This window comes from Amblyomma maculatum, chromosome 5, assembly GCF_055883805.1.
Source record: "Amblyomma maculatum isolate TAMU_Amacu chromosome 5, ASM5588380v1, whole genome shotgun sequence".
Classification (NCBI taxonomy): domain Eukaryota; kingdom Metazoa; phylum Arthropoda; class Arachnida; order Ixodida; family Ixodidae; genus Amblyomma; species Amblyomma maculatum.
The window spans coordinates 153,297,741-153,316,252 of record NC_139348.1 but is presented as its reverse complement, the minus strand read 5'-3'; the positions used below and the strand labels follow the sequence as shown (position 1 = coordinate 153,316,252).

At 45.6% G+C, this 18,512-nt stretch overlaps 1 protein-coding gene across 1 annotated transcript in view; it reads right to left on the bottom strand.

Moving 5' to 3' along the window:
- Positions 1-3,812: 3,812 nt before the first annotated feature.
- The window catches only part of LOC146189994 (uncharacterized), a 50,958-nt gene continuing 36,258 nt past the window's right edge, over positions 3,813-18,512 (bottom strand). The window contains exons 2-3 of the mRNA XM_084605396.1: positions 16,967-17,201; positions 3,813-5,298 (exon numbers count right to left, since the gene is read on the bottom strand). Of these exons, the coding sequence (XP_084461522.1) occupies positions 4,005-5,298; positions 16,967-17,201 (1,529 nt within the window). The 3' untranslated portion in view covers positions 3,813-4,004. The remainder of the gene's footprint in view (positions 5,299-16,966; positions 17,202-18,512) is intronic.

The window sequence follows — 18,512 nt, the reverse complement described above, 5'->3', positions numbered from 1 at the left end:
CTAAACGTCATCGACAGAGAATTGACCGTGCCTCCTCGATCAAGCGTCATTGTCCGCATAGGCAGTGCAGACATCGAAACCGACAAATATAGATCGACGAAAGAGATCGCGACAAAACCGCCTTCTTCACACCGGACGGCCTCTTCAAGTTCAAGGTGATGCCATTTAGCCTCAGCTCTGCACCAGCGACGTTCCAGAGAGTAATGAATACCGTGCTGGCTGGCTTGAAGTGGCAAATTTGTGTGGTGTACTTTGACGACGTCGTCGTCTTCTCCTCAAGCTTTTAAGTACATCTGAAAACACTTCGAACAGTGCTGGAAGCAACAAATCATAAGAGCTAACACTGCAACCAAGGAAAGGAAATGCCACTATGCCTGCGATGAGGTGCTATATTTCTGGGCCGTATTGTAAGCAAGAAAGGAGTTTGCCCAAACCCGCAGAAAACAACTGCGATCGCACAGTTCCCAAAGCCTGCCGTCGAGAAAGCCGTGCGCAGTTTCATTGGGCTGTGCGCTTACTACCAACGATTTTTTCAGGAACCTTTCGCGCATCGCCGAACCATCGACGCAACCTACAAAATTCTGTCCATACCTTCTACACTTCAAGACTGCGAGTGATCATCACATGTTCTGCTGACTCATTAATCAGAAATATCCGTCCGCCCACCTTGCTCGATGAAGCTTGCGCATTCAAGATACATTCGGCATCACTGCGGTCTATTAGTCTGGCCGCAAACATTTCGACGCAGACTGCTTACCTGAAACCCCGTAGAAGCCGTACAGCCTCCGTTAAAGGAGGATGACGACTACGCCTTCTTCGCAGCTTTATTCGCGCCAATGTAAAGCATACAAATGCCTCTGTTACCACTGCCCCCTTAAAATCATTTTTCAGCAATTCGAGAGTAACCAAATTCTCGCGATCGCCATTAAAAATATCACTATTCTTTTTTTTCCTCCACAAGCTCAAAAGGGCCATAAGAGTTGAGTGCAAGAGAAGCAACACGCTTAATATCATTAGTCTGTGGGCGCTTAGTATTATGACTAAATAAAAAGAAATGTGAAATATTTTTCAATACACCTTTGCCAGCACGGTTGTTTCCCCCTTTTCAAACACTTTATTTATGTGCACGTTAGCATCACGTCAGCTGTTTCTGAAAGTTGCCCCTGGTCTTTTTCTTTAGTCCCTGTATTGGTAACGTTTTATTCGGTATGCAGGGGACTTTTCATGCCGTAAGCGACAACCAGCAGAATTTTCAGACCTTCTTTTGTTTCCCGCATGTCCAGAAAATTAATAATAGTGGAATGAGCACTGAAAAGCGGGGAAGTCAATAATTATTTCGAAACTACAATAGAAAGACGCCTCAAACAAACACGCTCCTTTATTATCATAAAAAGAACAGATTGTCTTCAGCCAGTGTCCAGGGTGACAGCATTTCAACTGGAGCAGAACGGCAAGCCTCGTGAACAAGTAGCACTTATGTTGGGGTCTTCATTTCGTGGCGTATGGTGTAATAAAAGTGAAAAACATCTTGGAGATGCTCCATATAATTCCTTGTTGTTCTCCCAAAACAAATGCATGTGACAGGTCCAAATTTACTTTAAAAGCTGCGCAGGAGCACGGCACTATTGACGAATGACGTCAGATGATTTTACGAGTTAAACACTGGTTCAGTTTGCGGTGTTTTCTCCCGTTACTTTCGGAGTTCTACAAGTCGGGAGACAGCATCATTTAAATTTAGCTTCCTTTACTGATGCCGTCTCCCTGCAGCACACTGCCAACTCTGGATGCACTTCGCAGGCATAGCAAACATAGTAAACTACAGGCGTGATCACTGCTGTGTGAATCGGCATCTTCATTCCTTTGCCCAGTGAAAATAGTTCCGGCCCTTGGTAAAATTCACAACCATAGGCATTATTTCCTAATACTCCGCAAGAGTACGATCGATTCATGCAAAATGGCATCATCTGTTGGCGTTAGCTGTCGATTCGTTTAGAAGCGCTCCCTAAGAGCCCGTTGGCATGGGACTTCCACGTTTTAATTAATGCGCACGTGATGGTAAAAATAGAGCGCAGTGCCCGTGTTCTTCGCGCTTCAGAAGCGCCTTTCGTTTGCTTTCAAAAATGTGTTCAAGGCGGTATGCTAAAAACAACCGATGTTTCATCCAATTTCTGGGTAAAATGTTGCAAGAAGTGTGCAGATCCAGCCGCAGTGCGGTCCTTGGCTTTGCAGAGACCTGTGTGGGCTACATCATTTCACAAAGCACATTAAAACTACGTTCTACACCTTACAGGGGTTAAATTATTGTTAGATGCGGAAAACGCGCAGATGATGGTGACAGCTTCGCTTCGCCTTGCCTGCCTCCGTCTTTCTAGATTTTAAGTAAACGCGTGCTGAAGACGCCGATACACCTTCCCACAAATTATTCTCGAATTAATGCGGAAGCTACGCCAGAGGCCAGCCAATAAGGTTGCGAACGACTCAAGATCATGGCCAATCACAAGGCTACAGGGCGGAACTGAGACCTGAGTGGCTCACTCTCGTTCTGCCTTTCGCAACGCTGTTCGATTCTAAAGAAAAAGATCGACCATAAGCGATTAGCCATTTTGTCGCACTTCAAATTTAAAATACTACGAGATGCGAGAAAAACCTTGACCTAGGCCGGGAAGGAAACGAGGCCGTGGGTGCAAGCCTTGCCGCACAAATGACAATGACGTGCTAGTGAGCTCGAAGTGCCGTATAGCTCGTACATACGTACGATTTTCTGTCGGCGGTAGAGAAACGTCACAGGAATTAACAAACACACATGGTTTGCAATGTCGTGAGATCAGGCTGGTAGTAGATCGAGTTGAATAAATATTGAACCAAACTGTTACATTTCGCATTTAATTTAAATTACAATATAAAAAAAATGTGTCCACTCGGCACAATGCTGTCTCTACTTGTGAGAATTGGTACAGTCGTGCCCTAGCTGCGGCACACGGCGCCAAAAAGTGTTGAATTATTGCTCTTAAAGCTTACTTCCAGTATGCCACAAAAGGAGTGAATTACATTCTAGAATTAGATGTCTTCTGCGGGCGGGTATTCCTGAGCAACCTCCACTTCAGATGCATTGGAAGCAAGATCTTATTTTTAGCACAAGGGCAAAGAAAATATGTTTGAATACAAGTTCCATTAGGTAAAAGAAAATCAGTAGACGCATCAATGTACGTTTCGTTTGCGTGCTGAACTCTACGGCAGCTTCAACATATAGGCTACGGTTCTGAAACCAAATAAAACACAGCACACAGAAAGCGGAGTCTGAAGTATTAGCAGAGATTCATAGAATTCGGCCCGCGAGCGTTGCGTCAAACAGAAGACCTCTTCGTGGTTTCGTCATGATATGTAAACGCAGGGCCGTGAGTTTGCGTCGTTCTCAGAAGACCCGTTTTTGCCTTCACCTCGACTCGTCTGATTGGTGGAAAACCAGAAACGGATGTTGGTTCGGTTGCTACTGCTTCCGGTGCCGGCGTTTCCGCCAATCAGATGAGGGAAAAGGCTGCTCAAACAACACCTCTAAAAACGACGCAAATTCGCAATATGGACCTAGGAGCTCGTAGTGATATGTTGGTGCAGTACAGACGCTTTCTTCGACTAAGGAAAATGAACACCAGCACTGTGAAATTCACTTAGAGTGCTGCCGTAAGCACTCAAGCTCCTTGCTCAAAGCTGACAACCTACACGGTTTTAGTGTTTGTTCATCTGCTCACTCAGCTATCCCCACGCACGTGTGTGAAGGGGAAACGCGAAATACACTATCATTATTCAATCCCTATTTGCCTGCAGCCATCGAGTAAGAAAAGAAAGTATTTAAGAGTCCCTGGAATTTGACATCGTCAGGTAAACATTTTCACGCTCATTGCAACATAGATATGAACACAAGATGACAGCACAGATCGTTCGCAGGCCGGTGTAAACTGCCGTTCTTCGTGTTCCTTGTAGTGACGTCATCCGGAAGCTACGGGTGTTCATCTCGCACTTTCCCATTGGAAGTCTCGGCCCACCATCCGGTAGAACCTCCTGTTGTGTGGCTCGAAGAATCTTCTCAACCTCCGCAGGTTCCCTTCACTGAGCCGTGGGTGTGTCCGACCCTTGGTCTTGCCGAGGCAATGCGGGCTCCCACTACCCTCGCTCTTTTTTAAGCAAGGGAACCCCTTTGTTCTGTTGAAGTAGAAGTGATCTTCGGACACTAGTCTCCTCAAACCCAGGAAATCCTGGACCATGGCCATCTCGCGGGCTGGGTTCCGCACCAACTCCTCGCCGCTCACTACGTGAATTTGCGATTGTGGAAAGTGCGCAAGCCACAACGTCAAGTGTCTGGCATAGAGGCCGATGCGTATGCCCGACCACGATTCGTTTATATCGCTACTCCCGTTTTTACTGCAGGAATTGCTACCTTTTGGAATGGCATCATCAGAATCCAGGCTTGCCACTATGTGGTCGTCACCATTCTTGAAGACTCCTTCGGTAGTGTGAATCCCGCTGCCTTCCTCACCTGTGTTTTGTTTCTTTGTGGTTTCAGTGTTCAGTTCGTCGGTAATAACAGCCTTGCCATCTTCGTTGTAAGGGTCGTTGATATTTATATCCGCCTGGTTTGCCTGGTTATCTTGCGCTTTCATTGCGCTGTCTGCGTAATCGCTGCCATAAATGTTGTTCCCTTTGTGTAGTTCACTGTTTCTGACAATGAGCTTAGTAGTGAAGGTTGCCTGGCTCTTGGTACTGATGTCTTCAGTTTTGATGTGTCCTTCGTGGTAAGGAATGCCGCTCTTGGTTGCTGCGTAACTTCTCTCGGAATTTATAGACTTGAGCTTTCTCTCTTCACCAAAGGGCTTCTTGTCTTCTCTGAGACGTTTATTAGGAAAGGAAGATGCTTCGTCCCTTCTTGCCCTACTGATTATCACCCGTTGTTCCCTACTTTCGGAGTCACCGAGACCTGGGGTTCCACCACTGCTGAACGTGTCACTGCCGTTTCCAGCGCGCACTTTGCGGGACGACGGGTCTCGATGACGCATTCCGACGTCACTCCTTTTCCTCCTACGTTTGCTGAACGCGAGCACTTCGAAAGGAAGCGTGGTGTCGGGACGCTTGGATGCCGTCTGGGCGTAGTCGGACAGCGCCCGCGTCACGGGGTCCCGGACGACAACCAGAAGGCGAGCGTCGGGTCGCATGGCACGAATGCGGGCCGGCACCTCCTGCGTCACAAAGTAGCTGGGCGTCTTCTCCATGGTGATCTGATCTGGCAGTGTCAGTGGCATCTGCAACCTGCACGGAAAGAATACGCATACGACAGTGTCACGAAGGTCGTGTCTGTAATAGCAACCGCTAGCATGCTCGTAACGACTACAGAAAAGAAAGATTGCAGAGATGAACTCTCACAAGAGAATCGCCAGGGAACACAACATCTTAGCTCATGCTCGAAGGAGGCCAGGCAGAAAATTAATATTTTTTCTGAAGTTTACTTGGCCTGTAGATGGCGTGATATTTCTGGCAGTCTTCCGCCGAAATATGAAAACACGTGAGCAGTAGCAAAACGCAATGACCACGATGGCGTCAAGACTGCACTGGTTTAATATTACATGGAACCTACTGACGACAAAGTAGTTCAGAGTTCCTCTATGGAAGAGATATAACAATGTCCGTTTACGTTCAGCCGAGTGCTTGGACACCGTCTCAGCCCCAGCGCAGTCGGTCAACACTCGGGTCGCCGAAAAACTCCCTGTACGAAAACCTTTCTCATGTTTCAGTCTGAAATAAAGCCGACCGAAAAAAACAACAATAAAACTGCGGCAATACAGTGCCAGATTACGCTAAAAGTGCCCTAACTGAGAATTTAGCTAACCTCACATCGTCTCATAGCACTTTCAGTTGCTCATAAGTTCTCTAAGCTAAACGTTAAGTCAATTTCACAAGGAAAAAAAATTAAGAGGGCAAAACTTCGAATGCGAAAAGGCTATCATTCAATGCAGCCTTCCTGAATCAGAATAGTTTGCCGTTTTTGTTGAAGACAGAAGAGCAATGGGAGCCACCATCGTCGCTTCCGATAGATTTTATTCACTTAGCAGGCGAAATTGTAGTTCATTGCTCCCGTTTCAGACAGGTCACCCTTAGCGCAAACATAGCCATTTGTCAGTGTTGCCTGTCCGAGTAGTGAAAGAGCTGAGAACAGGTTCGCATGCCAAAGTTCCCAGGCTGAGAAACTTTAGCAAGAGTCGTCCACTCGTACATGGCACGCGCGAAGCCTTGTCTAAGTAACGGCAGTGGCCAGTCTTGTCAGATGGCATCGATTCCATCCTCAAACACCCATTCTTCTGCCTTTTATCGGCAGCTCAATCGATCCGAGGAGTCGATTTCACTCGGCCATTATCGATCCATCGGAGATCAATGCGACACTTCTAGACGCCCCACGTCAGCCGCATGCACACGCTCGCACACACAAACACTCTGCCTTAGTGTCGGCGACAAACAAGCGGGCGGTATAGGGAAGCCGAATAATAAAAGAAAGCCGCGAGCCGAGACAAGTCAAGCCAGGCCGGTTGGAGAGGCGAAGGCTTTAAGGCTTCGTGCGGCTAAGAAGTTGACACCACACTCGAGAACACTTAGATGGAATAGCGGCGGCGTTACGAGCAGTAGATAAGAAATAAGTTTGGAGGTTGGGAGGGTGCCGGAGTGCTGTCAGGTGCCTGGAAAGATTTTGACAGCTCAGAAGAGATGTCGAAGTAAACAGGTGTTTAGAATTCACCACATAATGCATTAAAGTAGGGAAACTATGCGGTGAAAATATTAAAAAAGAGCACCCATAAAATGCCGAATATTTGGAGAATAGGCTTTTTTTAAAAAAAGCGGAGCCTTATCCAAAACAACTTTATGCGCATTTTTTGCTGCTTCATTTTTTTTTTGTTCAAAACCACGTTCTGCGTATGAAAGTACGGCCTCGCATTTGAATACGTATAAATGCTGACTGCTTCCAAGGCTTTCTGGCTTCCGTGTCATGAGTATAGGGCACATAATGCAATTACCAGCATCCAAGTGCATTATCTTGGCAGGAAAATGATTAGTCTGTAATTCCAGATTGTTAAATCCTGCCAGAGAAAGATAGTCCGCGAAAATCTGAAGCCTGCCCATCTTATAGTTATTGAGTAGGCAAAATTTAAAAAGCTGCAATAAAAGGCGCAGTGGAACCCCCTTGAAAAAGATAGTGACATTAGCAGAGCCTACACGTTTCTGACGTTTCACAAGAAAGACTGCACCGCTTGCTGCAGTGATAAGATTTTCGAGCTGAGTTTTATTTGAACGCCAGAAAATAGGAGTTTGGTACATGCGAATGCATAGCTGTAAAATGCAATTTGCGTATAAAACTAACATATAATTAGCATTCAGTATAGTCCGACAACGACGCTGTTCCAAACCGCCCCAAAAATCAAGTGGTCAGTATGCCGCCTTGGGCTAACATTTACTCATGAACGCGATCAGAGTTAATCCTGTGCCTTCTTTCCTTCTTTCATAACGTGTTCATCAATGTTGCCACTTCTTCAGAAAGTATAATTAAAACGAAAAGACTGCAGGTTTTCATGCCTAATCATCTGTTATTACGGCTGAGATACTAATCAATTGTGCACCATACTGTACCTCATTTCTATTCCGTTTTGAACGTGTCCAAAGAAATCCCGAGGCCATCAAAACGTAATCGAAATATTTTACACATTCTCCCTCGGTAACTCCATAAATATACGGAGTGAACCATACTCCATACGTGGGTGCAATTCTACATTATGTGTATGTACGAGCAAGCGACCTTCCCTGAACGCGATCATTTTGTATCGGCAAAGCGCCACGCTTCCGCGCTTAAGCTTATTGTTTACGGAAGGAAACATCTTCGAACGCGTAACGACGCAGTTTCCACCTTAATCCTCTCTGTAATGCGCTTACACTTTTCATTTCGTGTGCTGAGGTGGAAAGATATAAGAGAAACAAATAACGAGAATCGGGTCTCTCGAAATTGCTTCCGTCATACCTATATATATCCAGCACCACGAGAACGTATCCCCGCGACCGGGAACCATTTCGTGAGGACGCCGACGAGCGAACGGAAGACCAGGGCAAGAAATAATTTCGTCCACGAATGACGCGACAAGAAAAGCGTGTGTGCGATTGCAAAGCAAGCAGTAATAACAAAAAGATGCAAGGAAAAGCGCGGACATAGAGACGACCAAGCGAGATACGACCTGCAGAATTGTTTTCGAGGCCTCGGCATGGTTGCGCTCGCCACCCGGGCAAGCAATCTTATGGCGTGAACGCATGAACCAAGAGAGAGAGAGAGAGAGAGACGCAAGACAGCGAAAGTAAGAAAGCGGGCGAGCGTAAACAGATAGGAGAAATCACGGTGCTAAAATTATATGTACAAACAATAAGCGAAAAAGAAACAAAGTATGGGAATGCAGAAGAAACAGCAAAATTCAATTTTTAGCTGCACTTTGCTCCTGAAACGGTTCTTTTTTTATTTCAACCACGATGGTGTTACGCTTTCTCTCTTCCGGTCGTGCTTTTCGTTTTGAAACTAAATGATTTGTGACGTCATTGTCGAGCGCCATGTTTTTCCCTCCCATTTTCCCGATGCCTTTCCTCACCCCGCGTGCCCGAAACAAGGAAACAGCTTTATTAGAAAACGTGACTCTGCATTGATTGCGGCCCACCCCGCTTTGCCGCCTCCTTCCCCCATTCAGACCTGGGCTTGGTTTATTTTATCTCTATATTTTCTGCAGGGGGTGCACCTAAAACAACGCCTTCCCTTACTGCTTTCCTACGCCTCCCTTAACCACTCTTCCCTTCTCCCTTTCATCCCTCCAGGCAATCCACGTTCGTGTACACCCGCGCACTTGTAAATCCAACGCTTTTGTTTTCTTGTTTCCCGTGGGGATGGGGCGGGAGAAGGGGATGCTGGTGGGAAAGGTGGTCGCCGCGTTGTAGCCAGAAATGGACGGAAATAAAAATAAAAAAAGTGCTTCCAACCAAGAAGACTCGAAATGCATCACCCACCACGGTAGAGGGAAATGATTTATCCCCTTTTGTTTCCCGACCAAAGAAGCGCTTTTTTCCGATTTTTTTTCTCCTTCATTGTCTATTTGGTAAAGGTTGGCGTTCGCTTGCCTCTTTATCCGCTTTCCTGTTTTATGAAACAATTTTCTTTTTTATTTGTTGATTGTTTCTGATGGGATAACTTTCCCTGCTTAGTTTGTAGCAAGTTTCTTTTTGGCCTCCAGACGTCTCTTTCAACTTCACTTGTCATTGCTCTTTTTTCATTCTAGGCGCAATGGCGTGGAACCGCACCCTGGGGCAAGGAAGAGAAAAAAAGGGGATTTCCCAAGCAGCTCGTCTACTGGCTTTTATTTATTGCCTCAGGGAGTAAAGGATGAACGAGACAAGAGTAGGAAAAGGGGAGTGTTGCAAACCCAGCCTTTTATTATATATTATTCACTGAGCCAGTCTGGTGCCTTACTGCTTTTAGTAAAAGTCGCTCGTTCCATTACGACAAACTGGGCCAGCTGTAAGCGGCCGTTGTATAGCTTATTTTTGGCGCTCCCAGCTAAGCATTTTTGTTTTCTAATTAAACATTCCTACTAGGTTAGTTTTTACCATTGAACACAGCTTAATACACCGCCAAACGCGACGGATACGGCCTTCTGCACTGGCTCGTTTTTGTTTTTTTCTTAAAGTGGTGGAGTCGTGTTAACAAACGTTCATTGCTTTTTTTTTTATTATTATTATTTTGTTTTCAGCGAAACTGTCGGCGCTACTAACACTTTCATACATCCATGTGCTTGTTGCGAGAAAGCGAAGTCATGTAAAGAGCGGAAATATGATGTAATAAGCAATGCAGAAAAGGAGCAAAGCCTCCGGGGGGTCAATTAGTGAATCCTCTTCCACTAACAAACTAACAAATAAATGAGACGCGGCGGACGGAAGCCAGGAAATTGGCCTTTGATGTACTACAGCATTCACACGAACTCAACCACAGGCGTCGCGAGCGACACGGGCGTTTAGCAGACGCAACCAGCGAAACACCAGCGTTTAGCAGACGCAACCAGCTGCTACTAGCAGGTAACCATTGTACATATAGAGGACGAAGAAAACAGTGTGTTTGTATCGAACTCAGGACTGTGCCAATCACGTAGGATTGCTCGATTTTCTGAAAACACTCGGCCACACTAAGAAGACTAATACGTTGCACCAGTTCAACCCAAGTTCAGGCTAACTGAATCAGGCAGAGCATGAAGGACCAAACTATTGCGGGGAAGCCGAACCTAGGGTTATTTATGGGAGGGGGAGGGGGGAATTCCCCGTATGGATTCCCCAATATAGCAAGTCTTCGTAACAACAACAACAAAATAAAAAGATAAATAACGGACTATTAGTTAAAATAGTGAGAGCACCATACTGTAATGACTTGCCACCAGCGTTGCAAACGTTTGTCACGGTCTCTCTAGATGTCCAATAGCAAGCCTTTTGCGTCGTATTAGCACGACACACAGCTGCAGCGGGCGAAGGCCTTTGCTGTGGTTGTACGCAGCGTCACCTGGTCTTGGAAAGGGTCGACTCAACGGTGCGGGAGTCAAAAAGAGGAAAAGAAAATGATAGATAAAAGTATTACAAACTGAGACTGGAAGCGTCAGATGAAAAAAAAATAATCACTATGGGCGGTGTGGAGCGACTCACGACCTGTCGCGCTCCCCCGTAATGCGTGTCATTTACTGCTTATTAATCGCCACCCAATCTGACGCCCGCTACACGCAAGGCACCTTTTGATTGCCCCGTTCCCCACCCGGGTTGTTATTGCGACTGTGTAGGGAATTTGATTTTCGTACCTTTCTGGTGTTCGTTCTCCGGGCTACTTAATCACGGCCCGCAACTGCCTTAAGAGACGCGGTTCTACGCGGTCGTTACTTGTTGTCTTTCGCTACTTGGTGTGTCGAACGAGTCTTTTCGTATTCTTTATCCGCATTATTCATTTTTTATTGCTCTTCTGGGGTCATGGTGTGTAGCTGCAAATGCGAGTATCGCGGGTGACAGAACTCCTTTGCTTTAGCATTTCAAATCGCTTTTAATGAAGCCTCTGAATTGAAGCGCGTTTGTGATGGCTTCGGAGAGAGGAAATTTAGTCATTTTCAATGAGTAAAAACATCTTGATGTGGAGCTTCGAACAATAACGCTCGTACCAACTGAATTTCATCATTGATACAAGTTTCTCTCTACTTTCAGCGATCAGGGGTCATCCAAAGTCGACCCTGTGGGTGTCTGCGCTGTTTCGTTAGGTCGGGTTACAGAAAAAAAAAAAAAAAAAACACGATAACCGTCTCTATGTAGGCGGAGCTGTCTTGGCGGGAATAGAAAGGGGAAAAGTTTACTCCCCTTTTCTCCTACGTCGGTGAGATCAGTTAGTAATTTTTTTGATAGGATGTATATAACATCGGTGGAGATTTATGATTTCGTGATTATAACTGTCATAAACACTTTCTCGCCGCGCGATTTCACAAGACAAATATTTGCTGGTTTTTTGTAGCGCTTCTACTTCTCCTCTTTTCATGGGTCTTCGGCGTCCTGTTTACCATTGCTTAGTTTAGTTCGCGTAGAACTCCTGTGAAAAGGGCCCTACTGTTTAAATAACAAGTGATTGTGTCAGTCTTGCGCATTTTGTTTTCAGGTTAACCACGTTGTCTTACCATTGGTGACAAACAAAACTGCGGCAGGAACCACGCCGTGCTAAGAAATAGAGGGAGTGATGCATATCGGGCTTCTTCCGACTAAGGGTTATTGGTACAAACGTTTAAAGGTTTATGACTTAATACAAACAGGAGGGACCGCAAATCACAATAACTAATCCATTGAAGCTACTACGAGACCGGTAACATATATGCGTGGTGTTTCGGCCATTAGGTTCGAAGTTCTCAAACTTCGATAACTATGACTTAACCATCGAACACCATTTATTTCCGTGTATATTACACATTAAAAGAACTTACAACGGCAGCGAAGGTTTGCTTCTGCGAACCGGTGTCGCAACCGGGTGTGCCGCAATCGTAAAGTAATTCCTTTTAGCCCCGCAGGGGCGGCTCAGTGGTTACGGCGCTCGACTACTGTTCCCAAGGATGCGGGATCGAATCCCGGCCTCGGCGGCCGCTTCTCGATGGAGACGAGAGGTAAGGCGCCCGTGTGCTGCGCGATTTCAGTGCACGTTAAAGAACCCCAGGTGGTCGAAATCTCCGGAGTCCTCCACTACGGCGTCTCTCATAGCCCGAGTTGCTTTGGGACGTCAAACCCCACAAAAAAAAACCTATCTCCTTTTACTTCGAGCCGGCACGGGAGAAAGGTTCATTGTGAGCCGTGTTCAATATGTCTTTCCAAATATTAGCGTTATAGCATATATAGATTAATTCATTACGGTGGAATCGATAAGTAGTCAGTCCCACGTGTGATTGGCATTTCATCTACACCTAATGGTCGTTCGAGTGGCACGTGCACAGCTGTCGCGCCGCCTATGAGATTTTCCTCACAGCTAGAATGACGTCGTCACGTGTAATTTTTGTTTCTTTATTCGCCTAGAAATACGTTCTAAAGTGGTTTACCGTTAATACAGAAATGTATAAATTGTTTGTTTCATATGCTCAGGAACGATTTACGTACGCTGTTGGGTGTCAATCCGCGATTCATTGGCGGAGTAAGAAAGGTATAAACGTAATTTTCGCAATATAATGTAGCAGTAAAATTCAGAAAAAAAAATTCTTTTTATCATCAATCTTACTCCCTCCATTAATGGATTCAGCTCTCGGCCATATTTATTTAAATCACCATTACATGTCAATGGCGGCCATGTTATTCCCATAGACTTCTCAATCCCATCTGCCCGCCTGATTTCTGCTTCTCTCTAGTACGTTCGCCTTTCTATGAAATATACTTCGTTGGCCTTAAAGGGGCTATCGGTCATCTTACGTTCTCATCGCATGTCCTGTCAACGCGCATTTATATTTTCACATCGCCTAGGATGTCGATAACACTCATTTATTCTGCGGCCCAATCCGATTCCTTCCTGTCTCTTAACGTCACACCTATCATCTTCCTTTCTACAGTTCGTTGCTTAGTACTCGACTTAAGGTTAGCCATTTCGGTTAAGATCCACGTTTCTTCCCTGTAGGCGAGCATCAGGAAACCCAGAGCAGCTATACACTTTTCCGTTGAGAGAGTATGGTAAACTGCTATCCGTGATCTGAATGTGTCTGGCAAATGCATTTTATCCATTTCTAGTTATTTCACTCTCGTGCTCGTGATGCATGGTCAGTAGCTGCCCTAAGTAGCCGACACTGTATTCCCGTGCCAGGTCCAACATTTTTTCTGTCTACTACAAGCGACTGTCTGTTTATATACTTTTGCGTAGTAATTTAGTTTTCTCCGTGTTGTTTTTAAGACCTGTCGTTCTGCTTTACCACTCCAGGCCATTGAATGTACTTCAAAATTGTCCTCTGAGTTCCTTATCAAACATTGTCATCAATTAAGAGCCGATTACTAAGGCATTCTGTATTAACACTTACTCCCAATTAGTAAAAATCGAGACCTCCAAATACCTCTTGTAAACACGCCGTGAATTACACCGAAGAAGGCTTTCAAAAGTGCCTAACCCCCTTATTTCTGGAGATGTGATGACATCACTGTGAACGATAGTGGTTGCTGTGCACCCACTAAAAATTCAAAAGAAAGCTTTACCTAGAAATCTGCTTGCTTGGAAAAGGAAATTAGGCTACCCGCCACCATAAATACTCTCTGTGCTTTTACCCAAGCCTCTTCAAAGGAAGTTCAGCAAAGCTTTCGCGGGTGCTGAGTTTTGACGGAGTCAGATGCTCGGTCGTAATCTATGAAAACTACTAGCAAAGCTTGGTTATATTTTGCGCATTTTTATAGAAGTGTGAATGCAGTTTATTGTCTAGTAGCCAGCCTAGTCCTATAATTAACTGAACTCTACGAAAGGAACAGCACCACATAGATCACGGTGGAAAAGAATAACAAAATTGCTTATCACTGCCCCCCTCCCCCTCCCTTTTTTTCATCAACTAACGCCCTAGAGATTATCAGGAGAGCACCATCAGCTTTGTTCAAACCTTGTGCTTGTACTGAAATAAATCAAATTTATAATCTTGGCCAAATTCTTAAGCATTCGTTATCGCCAGCTACGCAGCTGAGAGCATTTGGTCAAATATCGTGGCAATGGTGGCGCCATTTACCATACAAACCTTTTCTTGGAAGAGCACCGCTGTAAAAAGTAGATGAGCCTTCTCATTGGCGCAGCAGTGTGATGGCTAGCAGTGTGATGGCTACGTGACTACCGTTCTCAATATGGGTCAGCAGACACTGCTCTTGTTCGGGCTCTCTCAGTAGCTCCTTACTGTATCACCATTCTCATTAGCCCTATCGTGTCCGCGACCAGGACGATGGATATCGTTTCTGCATACATAAGCATCCAAGCCGATTTCAACGCGTAATTTATTTGCCCTTACGACATATAGATGGTAAACAGGTTCATAACGAGCTGGAGTCAAAGTTTCGAGCCATAAACTCAGTCACAAATTGTTGAAAGCTTTGGTTTTGTGTTTATTTACGTAAAATATAAGCTTACCTCGTCATTAGTGACAATTTTATTGATTCATTAATGTGCAGGAGTAAGTGCGCGCGCCACCTGTACATGAAGACGTCGTGAGTGGGCTTTTTTAGCCATTATGCATAATGTCCAGATAACTCTGTTTCTGATGCATGCGCTGGAAACTGAACAGCTTTCGAACCTGTGTATTTCAAGTTGCTCTCACGATACTGTTTGTTGGAGCTTTATTAGGCGTGACATCGAAATTACTTTTTTTTTTTATGTATGAAACGCTTTTTTTCCTCTCTACTATCAAATATCACTGTTTTTCCTTAGCTACATTTCTTATAGTCGGAACTTATTTAAGCCTATAATCTTGGGTCATTTCTTGTGGCATGACGCAGTGACCTCGAAGTTACGAACTCGTGTCACGCTGTAACGACCGCATTTAGATAGAGGCGAAGTACAGAGGCGCCGTGACAAGCCTTGGTGGTAGATATTTACCCGGAGTCCTGGGCCAAACGACATATTTTGCCTCTCTTCCCTCGAGTTGTGTGTGTAATTCTGAACTATCAGCACAATAATATTCATTAATGACATTAATGCTAACACTATCTTACTGATATGGAACGCTCTGATGTGGCATGATGTACAGTAGCGCATCTCCCGGTCTTTCCTGCACGCCCTCGTGCCCCCTTTGCGCTATTCTTGGTCATGATCTCTCTCAAGTGTATTTTAGTCGCGTTCGACTTTGTGAGTGAGTACACATATATGACTCATAAAACGGTGAACAGCTTAGTATAATATAAATATTTCAATTCAAGTGAGTTGACGCTTATTAAATCGATGAATACTTTTTAAATAGCCATTGGGAGCGCCTAGTAAAATGCGATCGGGAAAATTCCACGTCTCCTGTAAAGCGTGCTCTTGCTGTAAGACAACAATGTACAGCAACATAGCCAGCATACTGAAGACAGTGAAGAGGCGCAGGAGAAAGATCCCCAGGTGGTCGAAATTACCCCGTAGCCCTCCACTACGCCTCCTCTTTCTCTCTTTCCACTTTCAATCCCACCTTCCTCCCTTCCCTTACGGCCCGGTTGAGGTGTCCACAGAAAACAAGTGATACAGTTACCGCGCCTTTCCCTTCCTATAAATCAGTCAGTTAAATCAATCAGAAAATCCTGGCGCTCGTTGCTTCTGTCAAGAAATAAAGAAAAAAAAAACATGAGATTTATAGCATTTGTAGATTTTCAAAGTCGCGTCGGCGACCACGTTTCGCATGAAACCAATCTATTGGTTGCTTCTCCAAGACGCTAATTCCCAAAATCAGGTCTCTGTGCACGTGCAGTGTTCTTAATCACTGTCGTGGGTGCTCTATGCAGGGTGTTTAAGCGGCCTGTAAAAAAAAACTGATTTCTGTCCTCTTATCGTACTCTGGGTAGCGTACATGACCGCAGCAGTTATTTCTAAATTGATCTTTTCACTAAATATCGCGGTAATTTCAGTTGTAACAGCCTCAGTGACTCTGTGGTAAGGGCACTCGAGTGCTGATCCCAAAGCACGAGAGTTCGATTCCGGCTGCGGCAGCTGCTTTTCGATGGAGGCGAAAAGCAAGATTCTCGGGTAATGCGCGATGTCGATACACGTTAAAGAACTCTAGGTGGTCGAAATTTTCGGAGCCCTCTACTCTGGCGTCTCTCAATGCCAGAATCGCTGAGGGGCGATGCGGCAATACCACATAAACAAACCAAACCGACTTTTTTAGTTTCACCACCGGAGAACAACCGTAACTAATCAAATGTATTGCCATTGTGCTTATCGCTGAGCATATATCAACGTCATTTCTCGTTCCCGCGCATGCAAGTTTTGAGAATTGTCTCATACAAACATCACGCTGACTACTGAGTGGAGAAATTACAGACTTCGTGACTGCATGTTTGAACGTTCAGTGGCGGGCAAATGTAAACAAGGCACGTTATATAGCCTTGTAACATTTTCACGTGTTGCTCATTGAAAGCACTAGTTATGGTGAGTACTAGGCACTAGGTGGTGGACTTACACTAGTGCGCTTTCTCCAAGCAATGTGTCTTATTTCCGGCAGAAAAGGCGCTATTACACGTTAAACGCAAAAGCGTATTCTGTTTACTTACCCCCCCCCCCCCCTCCCCGCATATACTGAGGAGTATTGAAATGGTCTGGTGATATAACCCGTTCCGTCTTACCATCTTCCACATTTAAAACCTTTCGTGAACACATCACTTGTACTTAACTGAAAAAATAGAACAGCCGAAAACATAATAATTGCAATCTCACCTGTACCACTCTATCCCTCTGTTGTAGTGGCGATCGAAGAAGTGCGTTTCGGGACCCGTAGCTCTAACGTCGGGGTGCAGCCTCAGGAATTCCAGCAGAGCCCGCGTGCCAGCTTTCTTGACGCCAATAATGAGCGCGCTGGGCAGCCGCTTTTCCAGTTTGTCCCCAACACCACCGCCGCTTATCTTCTTTTCAATATTGTCCTTCCACGATTTACGACGTCCATCTGTCGAATCTGTTGCCGGTCTTTCATGGTAAGATACAAAATTAACATCACTGTGGTCGTCTGCTCCACCGTCATTCAACGAAATCGGTTGGCCAGGTGAGATCAGTTTCGATGCATCGACTTCCAATGTCCACAAGCAGACAGCGAGCCATATACAACAAAATAGACGAAACAGCTCTACCTTAGCTCCGCGTGTGGCCGGCATCTCACGTCACGCATGCAAAATCAACTTCCAAGGTCTTATTTGCCCGCAGAGAAGCAGCGAAGCTTTGTCTTGTGGGGTGTAGAGATGTTGCCTCCCTTCAAGGATGCGGAACATATTCACGAAAGAAAGTGCCGCTTTCTTCCATTCTGACAGCTAAGCGCTCGAAGAAACTTCATCTAGCCAAGTTCTAAGCGCACGCCAAATTCGGCGCTTTCGGACGTTCTTTAGAGACAAATACATCTCCGCGGCGTCGTGTCTTCTCTCGGCTAGGTCGCACGTACGAAACCATGCGCCGCGCAACGCATCGGGAGACGAGCAAAGGGGCGCTGTTCCTGCCCAGACCGCCGTCGATACAAGCCGGGACACCGACTGGCACAGACGCCGGCTGAGGCTGGATCTTGTTCCCCGCTTTCCGTCGTTGCCTCTTTTCTCTGTTTCGTTCCCGTCTTCTATCTATCGGGAGAGGAGGCTGCACAACGGAGCGACCACAGCGCCACTTCCGCTCCTTGCGCTCGGAGTGGGAAGCAGCGCCTGTCTTGCTGCTTCTGACGCTCGATACTTCGGCTTTTCGCCCGACGGGCGCGGAGCGGGCCACTTTTGTTACAGCCAGATATTCGTACGGATGCACGGTTCTAGAAAGTACCTGAAATTGCCCCCTCAGAGAGGCACAAACAGTAAAGTACACCAGGAACTCCCGAGGAGCCTTCGTGGCGAACACCCCTTTTGTTTTTTCATTTAGTTCAAAAGCTTACTAAACAGCTACGCATACTCCGCGCTCAGCATCATGGGTATAGTCAAACAGAGGTGATCGGTATGCCTACTTTTTTATGTGCTAGTTAAGCGCTAACCGCATGAGGCGACAATTCGCGCTGAGGGCCGCCAAAGCATTGCCGCTCGTAGCTGTCGCTCAGTTTCTGGGTTTTTAGAAAATTTCGCGTGTCGCATGGAAGCAGCTCGCTTCCATGCTTCCATGCATGGAGAAGGCGCGCTCAACTTCCGTGCTGGCTTTTGATTTTTTTTTTGTTTTTTTTTTGTTTTTTGTGCGTGAAGTTTGTTTTTTTTTTTTTTTTTTTTTAGTCTGGTTTGGGCGAAGAACCTACAGAAGCTCACTTCGT